The 17,359-nt window shown below is 42.8% G+C and overlaps 1 protein-coding gene and 1 long non-coding RNA gene across 49 annotated transcripts in view; one reads left to right on the top strand and one right to left on the bottom strand.

The window, feature by feature from the left end:
* The window catches only part of ZBTB20 (zinc finger and BTB domain containing 20), a 769,297-nt gene that overhangs the window by 739,318 nt on the left and 12,620 nt on the right, over nt 1-17,359 (top strand). For all 48 annotated transcript variants that reach the window (XM_049629359.1, XM_049629402.1, XM_049629403.1 and 45 more), the window contains one exon: nt 12,902-14,506. In XM_049629359.1, coding sequence (XP_049485316.1) covers nt 12,902-14,506 — 1,605 coding nt within the window. The remainder of the gene's footprint in view (nt 1-12,901; nt 14,507-17,359) is intronic.
* Nucleotides 7,044-12,894, bottom strand: LOC125921771 (uncharacterized). The gene is made up of 2 exons (XR_007457491.1): nt 12,716-12,894; nt 7,044-7,447 (listed from the first exon to the last, which is right to left on the bottom strand). It is a non-coding gene; the product is annotated as an uncharacterized LOC125921771 (long non-coding RNA).

Raw genomic sequence — 17,359 nt, 5'->3', positions numbered from 1 at the left:
TGGTTAAGTACAACATTGGAAGGCAAGTATTGTTATATGAAGTTTAACAGTGGCTCTGTATCTCAGGTGTGAGAAATTTACAGAGTAGGGAGATGGAAATCATTTTGGCCTTGCAAGGAAAGAATCTCATCAGGGATGTATGTAATACAAGTTTAGAAGCATTGACAATCCTAGGCATGCACAAATCACTTTACGGAGCACAAAGTGACGGCCCTGCAGTGCCTCACACTTGGTGTCTTAGAGTGGTTGAATCAGGAAATATCTGTTGGCTGCATGAACTCTGGCCTTGACTCCCGTCTGCTGTTAGGAACAAGATCCACAACTGTGACTCAGCTACAGTCAGAATGTTAGTACTGCCCTAAAATCTATCTGGTATACAAGTTTCTTTTCCTAGGATCCCTACGTGCCTCCTTATTCTATTTTATTTCTCCTACCACATCCCTGTGAAGCATAAGAATCTTCATTTTACAGATGGGATAACTGGTCCACCTAAATAAATAAATAAATAAATAAAATTAATTCTTTGTCTTTCAATATGAAATGATTCATAATCATTATATGCCCCAGTTCAATGTACTGTTTTTCTACATTATTTTAGGTTTCCCAGGAAAAGGACATATTTTATCTTTCTCATTATTATTTTTAATTGGTTTCCAGAAAAACTGAGATAAAAACAGAATCTAACAAATATCCCATGGAGATATTTGGTGTTCTCTTTTCTTTTAAGAATAAATGAAGACTTTCTCTGCTCCTCTCTCTCCTGGCTCTCTGCGCAGATAGTCGAAATCCCATGCCAATTTTCAAACAAATAAGAGCTCATTCTAATAGCTAGATCACGGTCCCCTCTGTTGAGGAAATGGCCTTATGAATTCATGTCTGGAACCTACAAAAGTTACTTTGGTTATAAACCTTACCAATTTTACCCGAACATTTATAAACAGTACTGATATCTGACCTGGTTGTAAGTTCAATAAAAAAAATTATGCTCAGCATGTGAAAGGCCAAAGAGAAATCTAGTGTCTTTATTCCCTCTGGTGACCTACACTAAATAGCGCGTATTTACTTATTTACTTTGTAAATGAGGACACCCAGTGGCCACCAAGTGAAAATATTCTAAACAATCTCTGACACTGTTTATGCAAATATACATATCCAGTTATCACAACTGATTGATAGAGATCTCTCTAACATCTGTGAGCAAGCAGTTTAGCTTCCCTAAGTCAGGCAAGGGTGGTGGGACTTTAGCCTGATCATTTTTAGATCACATGAGAGACTGATCGTCTCTTCTCACCTGGGGTTTTAAGGTATGGCTCTGCTTTGAGCTCCACTGACTCCTCAGCCGACAGGAGGACCTAATGAGCTGTCTTTTGGGAGAAATGGAATCCAGGAGATGGGGACAGTAAGGCCTGTGTCAGAAATCATAAATGATTGAGCACAGTTTGTGAGAAACTCAGTGAACTCATAAAAAACCAATTGCCTTAGACCTTAAATGTGTACTGAAAATAGAACTGTGGCTCTTCCTTGATGAGAGGCAGTAGAGTAATAAAGGAGAGGGAGAAGAGCATCACTCAAACTTCAGAGACAGAAAGACTCCCTGGGACTACAACATGCAGTACCTCAGAGAAAAGGTGTAGCCTGAAGTTCCCATTGATATTGTCAGCATGTTCAGGAAGTTCAACAGAGACTTGACCTAACAAATGCTCAGTTAGGACCTACTCAATGTAAAGAAATGTGTTGGGCAGTGTGAAGGTTCAGTAATTTGTAGTTGTAGCTGTAGTTATAACAAGGCAGGGTACTAGCCTTCGGGATGCTTCGATTATTCTCGTAGACCCAGACAAGCACAAGTGAAAAGAGACAGTGGTCAATAATATACTAAATTAGGTAGTACATGTGTAAGAAGTTCAGACTTATTTCTCAACATTCAGGTGGAAGAAACATTTCCTTATTTCTAAAGCAAATTAAACCTGTCACTAAAATAGCAAGAAATTCCATGAGGTTTCAAGGCTGCTCTCCCTTCCCCAGACTTGTACAGGGACTTACAAAATCTAGGGAGAGGTCAGATCCTTAGTCCACAGCAGTCTCCATCATCAACATTGCTTGTCTACATGACAAAGACCCTGGTCCATCTGACTGCTGGGCACTACTGCTGTAGCTGGGTTTATAGGTGCCCCTCACCCTCATCCTTGCCCCAGGTGCATCACTGCTCCTGTCAAGGCAGTACCCTTTTTTATGTCCATCCTCCAGAAGTGTACCAAGAAATTACCCCAACTAGAGTTGTATGTAAGCAGAGACTTCAAACTTTATAGCACCTTCCCCCATTTGAGGGGTAATTATTTTTCTCCCCTGACAGGCCACCTCAGTCTACCTCCAAAGCACCAGCCTCACCCTCCTCACCCTAGTAAAGTCCTAGCTTAATTCCCTTAGAGGGCCTAGATTCCCAAAACAAAGCTCTCCATCTTGGGGCTTTGTCTTTAGGGCTTAACTTCTGATTTGGACTGTGAAGCCACAACTTCCTAAGACAAGAGAGCCCAGAACTATGTACAAGCTTAGCTTTTCTTAATTTCCTTATTGCTATGAAAGTTTTCTCATTCAGTGGGGAAAAGAAAAAAAAAAACAGAAATTAATGTTTCAATCTATTACCTCACCAACCAGTCAGAACTAAGAAAAGAGAGAAATTAAGATGGACCCGGCAATCAGAGAAGGGCTCCACAGAGAAGGAAGAACTTTTTATAGGGTTCTCAAATGGTCATAAGGTCTGGTAAGTAGAGGAAAGCACAGAATTTCAGAACTCAGGACAAATTCAGCAGAGGAGAATTAAGAATAAGCTCTTGCAGTGCATGCAAGAGATGGCAAAATGTCCACTTCTTTGATTAGTTCAAAGATTTTATTTGGGGAAAATGGGAAAATAAGATCAAGCCAGTGAAGTGAGATGAGATTATTAATATGTTACCTACAGCTATAGAAGACTCTTACAGCTTAATATCTTTTCTCCTATGACAGGTAAATAGTACTAAAATATTATATAAAAGAACACATAAAGTATAATAAAAATAAAATAAAAATGAAATATCTTACTCCTCATTAGAATAATATGAAGTATGCCTTCTACTTTATTTATCCATGTCTCCCAAGGTTTTGAGTTCCAACAACACTTATCTAGGATCTTCTTCATCCTAGAAGACTTACATCTTATTCTTTCTTAAGGAAACTCTGTGCCTGGTTTCATGATGAATCGCCCTAGCTGGGCTGTCAAGAGGTAGTTTCAACTACTTGTCCTAAACATCAAATCCCCTCTGTGCTTCTAACTTTTCTAGTAATCCAGAAAATAATAATAATAATAACCTTTTTCCTTGGCTTTTCCTTGTTGCTTTGAGATAGAAGGCCTTCATTTTTTCAGTAAAACAATCTATCATGGCTCAAGCCCATGCCCTCTATAGAGAAACACTGTAGCCCCCTTCTACCAATACACAGAACTGTGCTTGAAAACCAGTTGTCACATTGGAAGTGACTTATTTTTTCCCGGAAGACGTAAGCAAAGAGAACATTTGAGCATTGAGCAAATCTGAAGATCTGCTTCAAAAGCAGTTTCAAAACAGTGCAGCAACAGAGGACCAAAGGAAGTTCTGTGGATTAGGAAGTTCTGATTATTTGAGTAAAAAACAGCTTTTTTAAAATGACACTATGGGGTTCTGTTTTCTTACTCATTGAAATTCAGATAAAAGTTGTCCCAAAGTCAAAAAATTAATTTCTTTCTTAACTATACTTTAACACCAGTTGATATTTTCCAAAGGAATGACATTCCTAGGAGTTATTCTGGATCTTTGAACTCAGTCAAATTAAAAATGTGTTTTTCCTTTAAAATAAGTACAGGATGATATACAGATCAAAAGAAGAACAGATTAGTAAGTAAGAAGATGCTGGTTTCTATATAAACACTTTAAAATTTTTAATTTCTTTTCAAGCAGAAGAAAAGGACTGAACTTATTAACTGTACATTTGAATATAAAGATAGGCCTTCTTTAAGGCCTATCCAAAGCCAAGTTCAAACTGCATACTTTAACTGTGAATGTAAGTAGATCCCTTTGTTCATTTTTGTATCCCACCCACGGATGCAGCATCTCTGTGTTTTTGTTCCCCAGATTTAGTGAACAAAAGAAAAGGTTACAATAGGGCAGCAGCTAAATTTGTAAGGAAAGAGCTTTATAAAAAAAATCAAACTCCTAAAAGGTGTCTCAAAAGGTTTATGATATAAGAGGATTTAAAGGCATCAACCTCAGATTTCAATGACTTTCTTCCTTAGTCCCAGCAGGTCCTGCCTTCTCAAGAAGTCATTTCATTTCAGCATTGGAATGAGGGCATAGGTGTCTTTCAGAATGTTGTCTAGAATTATAGCTGTCCGATGCCTTTGTTCCCAGAGTTAAAACTTAGCTTTCACAAGCTGTACTATAAGAGAATAAAGAAGGTATTTGAACATTCAGTGTTTTGTTCCACTGGAATCAGATGCTCAAAGTATAGAAATTCACAAAGCATGTAGCTTGATAATACCCCAAGCTGAAGTTTTAACTTATATTTAGAATCGGTTGCATAAAATTGATGTTCAATTACTTCTTGATTGTTTGATTATATCCTCACCTCATAACTAAAGGGATTTGAGTTGGCTTAAAAGAATACTCAATACATTAGTAAATATGTAGGAAAATATACTTACATGTAACTATAAAAAAGAAATCAGAGTTGAAGTAAAATAAGGAATTGACACTAGAATGAGGCCAGGGGGTAAATTTGACTTAGAAAAGCATACCATGAGGTCCCATATAGTTCTGAAAATTTGACCTAAATTTTGATCCTGAGCTCCAGGTACGATTTTCACAGGGTCCACAAAGATAAACCTAGAACTAGCTTTTCCTGGACACTGAGGTCAGGGAGAAGTTGATTGATGAGTATACGTTTCAAATATCAAAGGTCCTTATGGATGAATTTCTTTTCACTGTTTTAGATTTTAGATCACCTGTGTCCTTATGGATCTATTTCCAAGAGGGTTTTCTCAGTAAATGTTTCACTCATGAATTGGTGAATATTCAGGTGACCCCCAAAACAACTCCATCCATCAGTCAGTTGTATTTGCAATGTTAGATGCATAATCAGGCATTTCTCAGTCCCTTCTTGGAGGTAACAGCAGACTGAATGTAGAATCAGGCAAGCCAAAGGCCTGGGCTGTCTGAGAGAGACTGTGAGAGCCTCCAGAGCCAACTCAAAAGGCTTCCGTGGGACTTTTCCTTTGGCCCTGGAAATCCCACCGGCAGTATCAGTCTCTTCTTATCCTTCAGACGAAGCATGAAGCTCTTTCTTTTGGTAGAGTGAAGAGAGGGGAAGGACGGCAAGAATGGAGACTCAGTCTAGATTTGGGAATGGGCCTGAAGATCACAGAGTATATAATTCACAGTTTTTCCCCCTTGTTCCCCATACTTGAAGCTTAGGAAAACTTAAGGGTGTAGCCGAAGGAAAAAAGGGAGGGAGGAAGAGAGAGACCGGAGAGAGGGAGGGAGGGATGGAGGAAGGAAGGAAGGAAGGAAGGAAGGAAGGGAGGGAGGGAGAAAAAGAAAGAAAAGCCGTCTGTTTGAAGTACTACAGGGCTTTCAGGTGAACTCTACCTTATTGGCTAGATTGGAAGTACAAATTAAGATTTCTAAAAAAAGAAGTGCATGTTAAGTTTGTATTTATTTTTTGTTCAATTTATACCACAATATCTCATTTTTAACAGTCCAAAAAACATTAAAGGATATTTCCTAGTTCTTATATGGATTTGTGTTAACTTTCAAAGGGGATCCACTCTGATAAAAACCTATAGTTGGCTTCACCAATTGTCAGACTATATAGCTCTGTTCTATTCCTCCAGATCTCAGCTAGTGTTAGTACTTTATCATCTATATTTCTGTTCTCTCTTTTTTTTCTCTTCCTTTTCAATCCTATTTTTATTTTTGAATCATTCTCTTTGGAAAGGTAAGTGCTGTCACTTTGGCTAAGACTGTGGCGTTGATCACATAAAATAGCATCCACTCAAGTAAATGGGAAATATCAGCCCACCGGGCCTGCTACCTCAGATGCAGTCATGAAGGCGACGCCAGTTTCAGAGGCTCTGATTACTGAGAGTAGTTAAGAGCAGCCTGAGGAGAGATACTTGATTCTCGATTCATGGGTCTTAATTTGGGGGGAATACAGACCTCTTTGAGATTCTAATGAAAGACATTGACCTTATCCCTAAGAAAGTAGAAACATGCCCATTCATGATAATATGTGGATACCCCTAAAGCCCACACATACACTTCCTAAAGACCTTTCAATACTTAAACTGTGCTTCGGAAGGAATGAAAGTTCCTTACGTGTATGAATGAGAGTTCAAGGAATATGAAAGACATATCCAACTATGGTACTGAGATCATAAGTAGAATGGTGTTGTAAACACTTCAGGCAAGTTAGTAAGTTGACTATCTCTGTCCAGCTAAAATAAGAAGTGGTGACCACAAAAGTAAATACAGACTGTTCCCAACATTCATAGGTGGTATATTCCTGAAAATAGTTTGAAAATCTAATTTCTGAAAGTTGAACAAATTTTTAATGCTTTAAGAGAACAATTCTGTTACCAACGGTAAAAAATAAAAAAATAAAAAAAAAGAGAGAGAGAAAAAGAGAACATCCTCTAATGGTTCCTATACCTTGGGCTTAGACAATCAGGAAGGTAGAGGACAACTCTCACCGGGAGACAAACCAAAGCACTCCCTTTACACCCAGGAGTGGGTGCATAAGGCAGTGCAGCTCTCTTTCCCATATGCTAATGACCCTCCCACGGTCTCGACATCCAGGGGCAATGACAGCTAGGATATGCTAGGTGTATGGAGCCAGTGGTAAGTGATTTCTCCAGTGCTCCCAGCCACCCTCCAAATGATGTTGACGGGCTGGGTCCCACGACCCAGAGGCCATCCCACAGGACCAGCCAAGAGGGTTCCTGGCTGCGTGCAGGATAGAAATCAAACGCGAGCCAGGAGGAGGTGAAAGCAGAGTTTATTGAAGGTAGAAAGAGAGTGCAGGTACAGACAGAGTGTGTGGGAGACTCGGAAAGGAAAGGAGGGAGTCTCATCTTCACTTGGGGCCTGGGGATTTTTTATTGATGATTGTGGTCTGGTGCACATGTCCTCTCAGTCATCCAGGAACTGGTCAGAACAAGGACAGAGTCCAGGTGTCCATCATAAGTCACTTACTCCCTGGAGCCAGGGGGTGTTGGCGTCGAGATGTCTAGCGCCAGGGGTCTGGAATATGCACATGATGACCTCGCCTGGTCAGTCCTTAGATGTTATCTGCTGTGCTGGAAGACTCCAAAGAGATCATGAACTCCTTGTCCCTTACAAAGGAGGACATACATTAAGGCATGTGTAGGGCAGGGATGCAGGTCCTAGCAGAATAGAAGTGGGAAAGGGAACAAAAAGCAGATTTTTACGGAGTCCTTCAGTTTCCCTGTCTCACAAAGATTGTGAAGATGCCCCTGAGATAGAAAGAATGTGTTGGGCCATCTGCTTTGGATGGTGAAGCCCGTGAGGAAGCAACCTCTGCCCTCCTCAGGCTCAGCAGCTCCTCCCCACCCCGGCACATACGTGAACTCAAATATCCGAGGTCTTGGCCCTGGCAGGGGCAACAGATGTAGATTTGGGGAGGAAGGGACCTGAGTGACCACATGCATCCCTGTTTTCTCAGGAGAAGAGTGGGTCTTTCCTAGTATGACCAACTTGGTAAGTAGCACCAACACACGGTAGCTTACGATCACCACTAATCACCTGATATACGAAAGAGAAACTTCAACACAGTAAAAGTATCAAGGTGCAAGGTGGCAAAGAGTGTGATATAAAAGCCTGGGCTGTGGAGGCCTGGCCACCCTAGCCCTATTTTGTGAGCTGACCCACTTACCTCATGTGCGCCTGCTGGCCCAGATTGAAAGCTCAAGGGCTTTTCGGCCCTGCCATTTGACTTAGACGTGTTGACTTGACCGAAATTCATCTTGGTTTTAATTTGAGAGCTGGTGTTTCCTCCCAAATCACAGAGACTTCAAATTCCCATCTCCCTCTCTAGCACCTCACCCTTGCACTGGTCTGATTTTATATATCCAGGGCTGAGAAAGGACTGGATTTCACACCTAATTAAAGGAGACTGTATTGCCTGCTGTTTCCTTTCTTGTTCATTTTCCCTTGTGCACAAGCAGCTTTTTATTCTCATGCTAAGTCCTGTCCCCGAACACCCGCAGTTTAAGAGACAGTCAGGAGCCGGGTTCCTACAAGGCAGAGCCAGGCCCTCCATCACCTCTTTCACCACAAGCCGATTTTCCCTTCGGTGCTCGCCCCGCTTCAGCCCCATCCGTATTGTGCTCGCTCACAGAACACAGTCATTCAGAATACATGACCACTTTCTGTGGTAGGATGCCTTGTGTGTTTCTAGTGAATGCCATCTCAGGCTGACTCTATATTTTTACTCTAGTGGAAAGGAGGTCGGTTATTATTTTTAAACACATAGAGAACCATTTTTATCAACTCTTCATTTTACCCCCCCGCAGTTCTATGTTCACACCATCGTGGGGTATTTTTGGGGTGAGGTGGCGTCCCCAAATATACATAATCTTTGGAAAGTTGCATGGTTTTGTAGAGTTAAGAGGGTGGTTGGTGGTTTTTTGTTTTGTTTTGTTTTGTTTTGTTTTTGAATAGCCCAAATGCCTATTCAGTGCCAATCTAGGAAAGAATGGAGTTAGCATTTTCACACCATTCCTTCCTATACAGTCCCTGAATAACCATCTAATCAAGATTTGTTTTCAATGGGGAACAAATCTTCTACAGTAGACTATTTCAGATTTATTCCGTTGGAATCTATACATTAATGCCCATTGGATGAAAAGGCCTGCTTCACAAAAGCCTGGACATTGCCTTGCTGTGGCAGAAACTTTTTCCCACTGTATTAGTGTTAAATATAAAAGAAAGCCTGGGAAAGAATTGCTTCAGCATTGTGTGCGGGAGGAACCAGGCGCGCTTGAATGGAGAGGCAGGGTCCCCCATAGCATCTGTACCCGTATCAGCAAAGCCCATTCAGCCTTTCATGGCTGCTTACTGCAGTGTGGGACCAGTGCACTCAGGGAGATGTTTAAAATTTGTGTCTATAAAAATCCAACTAGGCTCGTCAGGTCAGGTTGTACATGTGTGCAGGTTGGAGTTTGTCTCTGTGGTCTTTAACGAAGTTGGTTGACATTACTGCAGAAACCATAATTCAGATCATGTAATGGGTTTTTTGTGATTATCTCCATAGGGTTACCTGATTGTTTGGATAGACTCGACCAGTTCACTCAAGCAAGCAGTTTGAATTTTTCTCATGAGATTGTGTGTGTGAATGTGTGCAGTGTGATGACAGCTTTTGGTGTTGACCATTTCCCTCTGTAAAGCAACCTTCATCATCACTCTCAGTGTTTTTATCTTTTCTTCTATGTCCTGAGAATTAGGGTGGCCTTAGATCTTTAGGCGATCCAGTTTTCATTCTTCAGAGATCCAGTGGTATGCAGTGGGAAGAACATCAAGGGTGTGGGTTCTAATCCTAACCCTGCCTCTTACCAGCTGTGTAAAACCTAGGCTAAGTCATTTAAACACTTTGATAGCCTCAACTTATTTTACATCAAATAGTAGTAATAGGACTTGTCCTGAAAACATATAGGATGGTTTTAAGAAAATACTAAGATATTATATGTGAAAGAGTTTTGTCCATTGTGAAATGCTACATGATATTAATTATTATGATACTTGTGGTAGAGTTTCTTTCCAGAATTAATCAGAAGGAAGACACCTCTTCATCATAAATGGCAAATCTAGTGATATGTCTGTGACTGGTGCTATGAGCAAATGTGTGTTTAAAGAGTATTTTCACCTGGGGCGCCTGGGTGGCTCAGTTGGTTAAGTGTCCGACTTCGGCTCAGGTCATGATCTCGCGGTCCGTGAGTTTGAGCCCTGCGTTGGGCTCTGTGCTGACAGCTCAGAGCCTGGAGCCTGTTTCAGATTCTGTGTCTCCCTCTATCTCTGACCCTCCCCCGTTCATGCTCTGTCTCTCCCTGTCTCAAAAATAAATAGACGTTAAAAAAAAAAGAGTATTTTCACCTGTGTGGAAAAAAGTTATCTAATAAATCCATCCTACTTAGAGATGGTGATTTTATCAGAGACTCGGCCAGTTTTAGTGCTCACTGTTAACTTAAATAAAAAAGACCTTAGTGATAGTAAAATTATATGTAGAAAACTCTACATTTTGGGGCACCTGGGTGGCTCAGTCACTTGAGCATCTGACTTCGGATCAGGCCAGGACCTTGTGGATCTCGCTGCTGTCAGCACGGAGCCCGCTTGAGATCCTCTGTCCCCTCTCCCTGCCCCCTCTCTCAAAAATAAACGTTTAAAAAATATATTAAAACAAAGAAAAGCCTTACTACATTTTAGTGTAGTCTTACTACATTTTAGTGCAACTTAAAGATGTCTTTAAGTTAGATTACTGAAACCATGTTGAAGTCCCAAGGCCTAGAAACATGAACACCGTGCTAATTTATGGGTAGATATAGAAGTAACTGAAGGACATATTGGACAAACCTTTTCATGCAGCTTTACAGTGGACCCATGGATACCTAAGGGCCAGACTTCATTTGGGGCAAAGCATGCAAATGCAATGAAACAGATAAGAATGTGAATTCTAGGGCCAGACCACCTGGGTTCAAATGCCACTCTTTCACCAATTGCCTAAGTGGCCTTGAGTGATTTTCTTGATTTCTCTGGCCTCAGTTTTCCCATTTGAAAAATGAGGATAATAATATTACCTATGTGATAGGGGTTGCTGTGACGATTCAGTGAAATGATATGGTAATAAGTGGTAAGCTTTTAAAAAATAAATGCTCTTGTCGTTATCATGCTCTATGTGCATGGAGGACTCAGCAAGGTCTTAGAATTTGGTCTGCTGACTGATTTCCTGAACATTTCTTCCTGGGTTATTAGGGCCTTCCCCTAGGGCTCTATTTTGTATTAGCACGGTCATAGAGGGTTCACCATGATTCTTGAATCTGGCAAAGACCATTTGTGTTACAACAGTGAAAAAAATAGAAACTGTAGCCCAATACAATATTTTAGGCACATAATAGACCAAATGGAAGCCAGAACAAGAAGGAATTCTCTTACGTAAAAACCAATGCAAATCATATCACTGAAAGTGAACATAGAGCCTCTAGGCATTTATTAAGTTAACTGGATATATGTGAGGCTGACAAAATATAAAGATGGAAACAAAGGAAATAAATGAGTATGTAAAAGGATGTGGTCACACCAACTGAGCTCAAATAGCATGAGGAGGAGATCGAGTGAAGCAAGGTAGAGCTGGCTGAGCTCAGACTTTCCTGAACCGGTCGGTCCTCTCTCCTAAGGTGGACGAGAAAGAACCAAAGGAGGTGGGCATTCCTCCCATCTGCAGGTCATTACCTCTGGGGGTTACTTCTCACAAGACACAGAGATCTGGGTCACAGGCCAACAATCCATGCTTGAGCCACCTGGGTGGTAAAAGCCTACTCACTTGGCCTCTCAAGCTGATTGTTCAGTTATGAAGGCAAGAATAAGGAATAGAAATGAAGGATGGCTCAGAGAAAAGGATTCTTTGGAACCATTTGAGAAGTGAGGTAGAAAAATAGGAAAGCCCTAAGACTTAGTGTTACAGCCATCCATTTTATTTCTCAATCTGTGATCCAGATGTTACCGACATTATCCCTTGTCTGCAGAACGTGGGGAATAAGCAATGGGTCAGGCTATCCACAGCCTCCCCATAGTACACTATTGCCTTCCCACGGGGAGCTGTAGCAAGTGCATACAGCACTCTATTGGCTTGGGTGATCACACATCCCATTCTTGCTTTACTCCTGCTGTCCTCACCTAATTATTAAGAGTGCTCCCTTGCACTCTCAGAAGTGCCCAGTTTGGACACTAAATATGAGCACCTAGTATACTACGGTCTGCCAGGTCAGTGCTGCCATCTCTGACCTTTTTAACACTCCTTCTACATTAAGTTTCAGGAAATTCAGGAAACCATCCATATCACATGCAACCAAGTTAGAAAGTTCTCAAGCAGGTTGTCAGAGATGACAAGAAGAATGTGTACATACGGAAAACAGTGGGTGAGCGCCCCTTCAACCAGCAGATTGCATTCCATCACCTGTCCCTCAACTGGAAAACATGGCAGCAGCTGTTTGGTGGATGTCTTAGTCTGGATTGAATTTTCCAAGAGTTTTTGCATACATGGTGTGGGTTTGGAAATATACATATAAATGAGTAGGAAGGGAGTTTATTTTTTAACAATGAATATTATTGCTGTCTATGAATAAAATCAAGAACCTTGAAAAACTGGGAAAAATGTAAGCTTTCCTGAAGGACCTCGTCTTAGACCTGTCTAAAGTGGAAGTAGACAGTTCCATGAGAACCAATCTCCCATTTGTTTTTCAGGTCTTATTTGCTGAAGTTGTAGTAAGAGCAGGCAAATGACCCATCTGTTTATTTGGCTGCTTTACTTCGACAACCCTGGCTGAAGCTCTAGGGCATTGACAGGGATTCAGTACCCAAAATAGCTGGGGCATTGTTGGGGCCAAATGGAAGAAAGGCATTGTTCCCGTAGGCCATCATACCTCAGCCTGCTGTGCAAAGCATGTCCAACTCGCCACAGAGCCTGCTTGTGTCTGCAAGGTGGGGGGTTGGGGCTGTTTCCAGGAGCCATGGGCATTACCCACCTAAGACATGGGTGTTAGGAATGAAGTCAGTTAGCCCTGACCCACACGCCCTGTCTTGTGTCTGTCTTGCCACCCACCGTGCAGGTGACATCAGTTGCAAGGGGATGACCGAGCGCATTCACAGCATCAACCTTCACAACTTCAGCAATTCCGTGCTCGAGACCCTCAACGAGCAGCGCAACCGTGGCCACTTCTGTGACGTGACGGTGCGCATCCACGGGAGCATGCTGCGCGCACACCGCTGCGTGCTGGCAGCCGGCAGCCCCTTCTTCCAGGACAAGCTGCTGTTGGGCTACAGCGACATCGAGATCCCATCCGTGGTGTCGGTGCAGTCGGTGCAAAAGCTCATTGACTTCATGTACAGCGGCGTGCTGCGCGTCTCGCAGTCGGAAGCCCTACAGATCCTCACGGCCGCCAGCATCCTGCAGATCAAAACAGTCATCGATGAGTGCACGCGCATCGTGTCGCAGAACGTGGGCGATGTGTTTCCGGGGATCCAGGACTCCGGCCAGGACACGCCACGGGGCACTCCCGAGTCAGGCACATCGGGCCAGAGCAGCGACACTGAGTCGGGCTACCTGCAGAGCCACCCGCAGCACAGCGTGGACAGGATCTACTCGGCACTCTACGCATGCTCCATGCAGAACGGCAGCGGTGAGCGCTCCTTCTACAGCGGTGCGGTGGTCAGCCACCACGAGACTGCACTCGGCCTGCCCCGTGACCACCACATGGAAGACCCCAGCTGGATCACGCGCATCCATGAGCGCTCGCAGCAGATGGAGCGCTACCTGTCCACCACCCCCGAGACCACGCACTGCCGCAAGCAGCCCCGGCCGGTGCGCATCCAGACCCTGGTGGGCAACATCCACATTAAACAGGAGATGGAGGACGATTACGACTACTATGGGCAACAAAGGGTGCAGATCCTGGAGCGCAACGAATCCGAGGAGTGCACGGAAGACACCGACCAGGCGGAAGGCACCGAGAGTGAGCCCAAGGGCGAGAGCTTCGACTCGGGCGTCAGTTCCTCCATAGGCACCGAGCCTGACTCTGTGGAGCAGCAGTTCGGGCCAGGGGCAGCGCGGGATGGCCAGGCCGAACCTGCCCAAGCCGAACAGGCCACGGAAGCTCCTGCCGAGGGCGGCCCGCAGCCGCACCAGCTAGAAACAGGTGCCTCCTCCCCGGAGAGAAGCAACGAGGTAGAGATGGACAACACGGTCATCACTGTCAGCAACAGCTCCGACAAGAGCGTCCTGCAGCAGCCTTCGGTCAACACATCCATTGGGCAGCCATTGCCAAGTACCCAGCTCTACTTACGCCAGACAGAAACCCTCACCAGCAACTTGAGGATGCCTCTGACCTTGACCAGCAACACACAGGTCATTGGCACAGCCGGCAACACCTACCTGCCGGCCCTCTTCACTACCCAGCCCGCGGGCAGTGGCCCCAAGCCTTTCCTCTTCAGCCTGCCACAGCCCCTGGCAGGCCAGCAGACCCAGTTTGTGACAGTGTCCCAGCCCGGCCTGTCGACCTTTACTGCACAGCTGCCAGCGCCACAGCCCCTGGCCCCATCCGCAGGCCACAGCACAGCCAGTGGGCAGGGCGAAAAAAAGCCTTATGAGTGCACTCTCTGCAACAAGACTTTCACCGCCAAACAGAACTACGTCAAGCACATGTTCGTACACACAGGTGAGTGTAGGCTCTCCTGGAGACCTGGAAGTGGGCTGTGGGTGTCAGGGGGGCTGTAGGAAGGGAGGGGCAGGACAGCAGTGGAAGGCAAGTCTTGGAGTCATCTTTCAGATTAGAAGGACCCATCTTCTAGAAGCCCCAAGGGTGCCCCCGTCATAGGAATGAAGCATCGTGCCACCAAAATACAAAATCACAGAAACCCTTTATGTAGAAGGGCAAATGGGAAAAAAGTCTGATGAAGAATTTGCAGGCACAATATCCTTTAAATGCATTGGAATTTGAAATACATTGTTTGATCCTAGGTGTTTAGAACTGGAAAAGTCCTTGGAAATTATATACTCTAGTCACTTCATTTTACTGTGAACACTCCTTCTACAGCAGTGCGGTGGTCATAGGCTAAAGTCATATATGACTAAAGTCATATACGCAGAATAGGAATGAAAGATTTAGTCTGTAGTAAGTTCTGTATGAATCATCAGTTTGAAGAGACCACAAGGCTGATGCAAGCTTATGCTGCATTTGTGGTCCCTGAAATGAAGAGAAGTGATAGACTCACTCTATTTTCTACTGCTTATTCTCTATTTTCAACACCTAGAGACCACAGATTAGTCTGGGCACTACCTTTTAAAAGGACAATAAACTGATGGGCCCATTCAGAGGAGTATAATTAGGATGACGAAGGAAGGCAAAGCCATGGCATATCATAGTTGAAGGTCCTAGGGCTGTTCAACCTGCAGGAAAGACTCAGGGCATCATAGAAGCCACATCCAAGTATCTGAGCTTCAAGGGCAGCATAATGTAGTAGTTAAGCTGGAACTCTGGACCCACATTGCCTGGGTTTGAAATTAGACTTAGGCACTACTAAACGTTGTCACTTTGGGAAAGTTGCTTAATCTTTCTATACTTGTTTCCTTGTCTATATAAACAGAATAATAGTAATACATCTTTCTTATAGTGTTATTTTCAGGATTAAATGAATTAATACGTGAAGCTCTTAAAACAATTCCCGGCCCATAATCAGCACTCTATAAATGGGAGCTAACATTAGTATTGCTAGCTTTATTTAAATGGTTGGGAGGAAAGAGACATTAAGCTTATTCTGTTTGGCTCCAAAAGGTAGAACTGGACCAATGATTGGAAGTTATAAAGGAGATTCTTTCAACTAAATAAAAGAAAAGGGTTGTTAATGGTCTGAGCTTCTCTAAGATGGGATAGGCAGCCCCCAAAGGGACTGAGTTTCTATAATTAGAGGTGTTCAAGGAGAGAATGGATGATCATTTCAAAGGGATGTTGTAGGGGGGGACCCAATCATTAGGTGAGTAATTGGGTGAGATGGTGTTTCATCCCTGGATTCTGTGATTCTAGAGCTAAGATCTCCTGCCCTCCCAGCGCTTTGCCCAGCCCAGCTGCCCTTTTCCAGCTCTGTAACAGAACAGACACAGAAGTGAGAATTCCACAGATGCTCCTCCATATTAAGTGACCACATATGTGATATGATGTCACATAGATTCTCTTGTACCTGAAAATGCCTACCCCAATGGTGATCACCATATTTGAAATTCTTATCACAAGAGTCACTCTTCTGGTATACCTCTGGTTCCAGAACACCCTGTTAAAAACCAAAAAAGTTGCCAGAAAAAATTATATACTAGAATTATAATACATGAAAATAAATTAGTTCCTCAAAGCAACTTTGTTTCTCAGATAAGCTAGCAGGCATCTAGGGGATAGGACATAAGGCACATAAACTTAAGTTAGGAAATAGAAGGGAAGGAAAACAAACACTGAGATAAGGTACCCAACATGGAAGTGAACAACTAAAACCGAACGTTACTTACAATGAACTTTGCCTTCTTAACCGTCAGCTTAAGGCAAGACATTATGTAAATCTATGCATGTGCCTTTATGTGAATCAGTTGTTCTTAAAGATGACAATTTTCACACTTCCAAATAAACATGGTAACTCACTACTGAATTTAGCAGGAATCAGGTAGGTAAGTCACTATGTTTATCTGGGGTAAATGTGAATTCATTAATCACCTGAGATCAATCAGGGGTAGTTTTCCATGTGGTATGGGTATCATCATTATTTGGTAAATGGATCAAGCAGTAATATTTTTATTTATGTGGCACTTTATGGCTTACAAAAGTGCTCTCAAAATTTTTTCCCTTTCTTTTCCTGAATAGTTGTCACATAAATCATCAAATTAAAGATTAAGGAGGAAAAAGAGACCATTTGTGGAAGTGTATCCTTAGCCAAAGTTTAGTTTGCTTGTCTTGGATCCATACATTTCTATTACCACCCCCCCTCCCCCAATGTGCATCCCTTCCAGTAGACCCAGTAGATATAAAATTCACAAATTCTATTAGATCACATATTGAAATAAGACTTTAAACTTGGAACATAAAATTTTCAGTGCACTATCAAAAATTGTCTTTTTGCTATATAAACACATTTATCCAGTGGATTCACTAAAGGATTCTGTGGTTAACCCAAATAACTAGATTTGCCCACGAGAAAACCAGCAATGGGTTTGTACACTTAGACATCATAGATACAAAACCTACAAGTAAAGTCATTTCATAAATCTAAATCTAAATTATTCTCAAACCTTTAGCCTTTAGATAACCTAGTAAACTATGAAGGTCCTCAGTAAGTTATGAAGGTTTTGTATTGGTGTGTATGACATGGCTACGTCTGGGAACAATTAATAATACACAGATATCGCTTGAGCACCTCATTCAAAAGAAGCAAAATTCTTCCCATTCACCCTGAATTATTTGTCAGTGGCAGTTTGGAAGGGCCATCTGTCTATCAAGACCTTTGTCTAACGGAACAAATCCATAACCTAA

This window comes from Panthera uncia, chromosome C2 (genome assembly GCF_023721935.1).
Source record: "Panthera uncia isolate 11264 chromosome C2, Puncia_PCG_1.0, whole genome shotgun sequence".
NCBI classification, from domain to species: domain Eukaryota; kingdom Metazoa; phylum Chordata; class Mammalia; order Carnivora; family Felidae; genus Panthera; species Panthera uncia.
The sequence above is the reverse complement of the archived record's forward strand: the minus strand, read 5'-3'. Positions and strand labels throughout refer to the sequence as shown.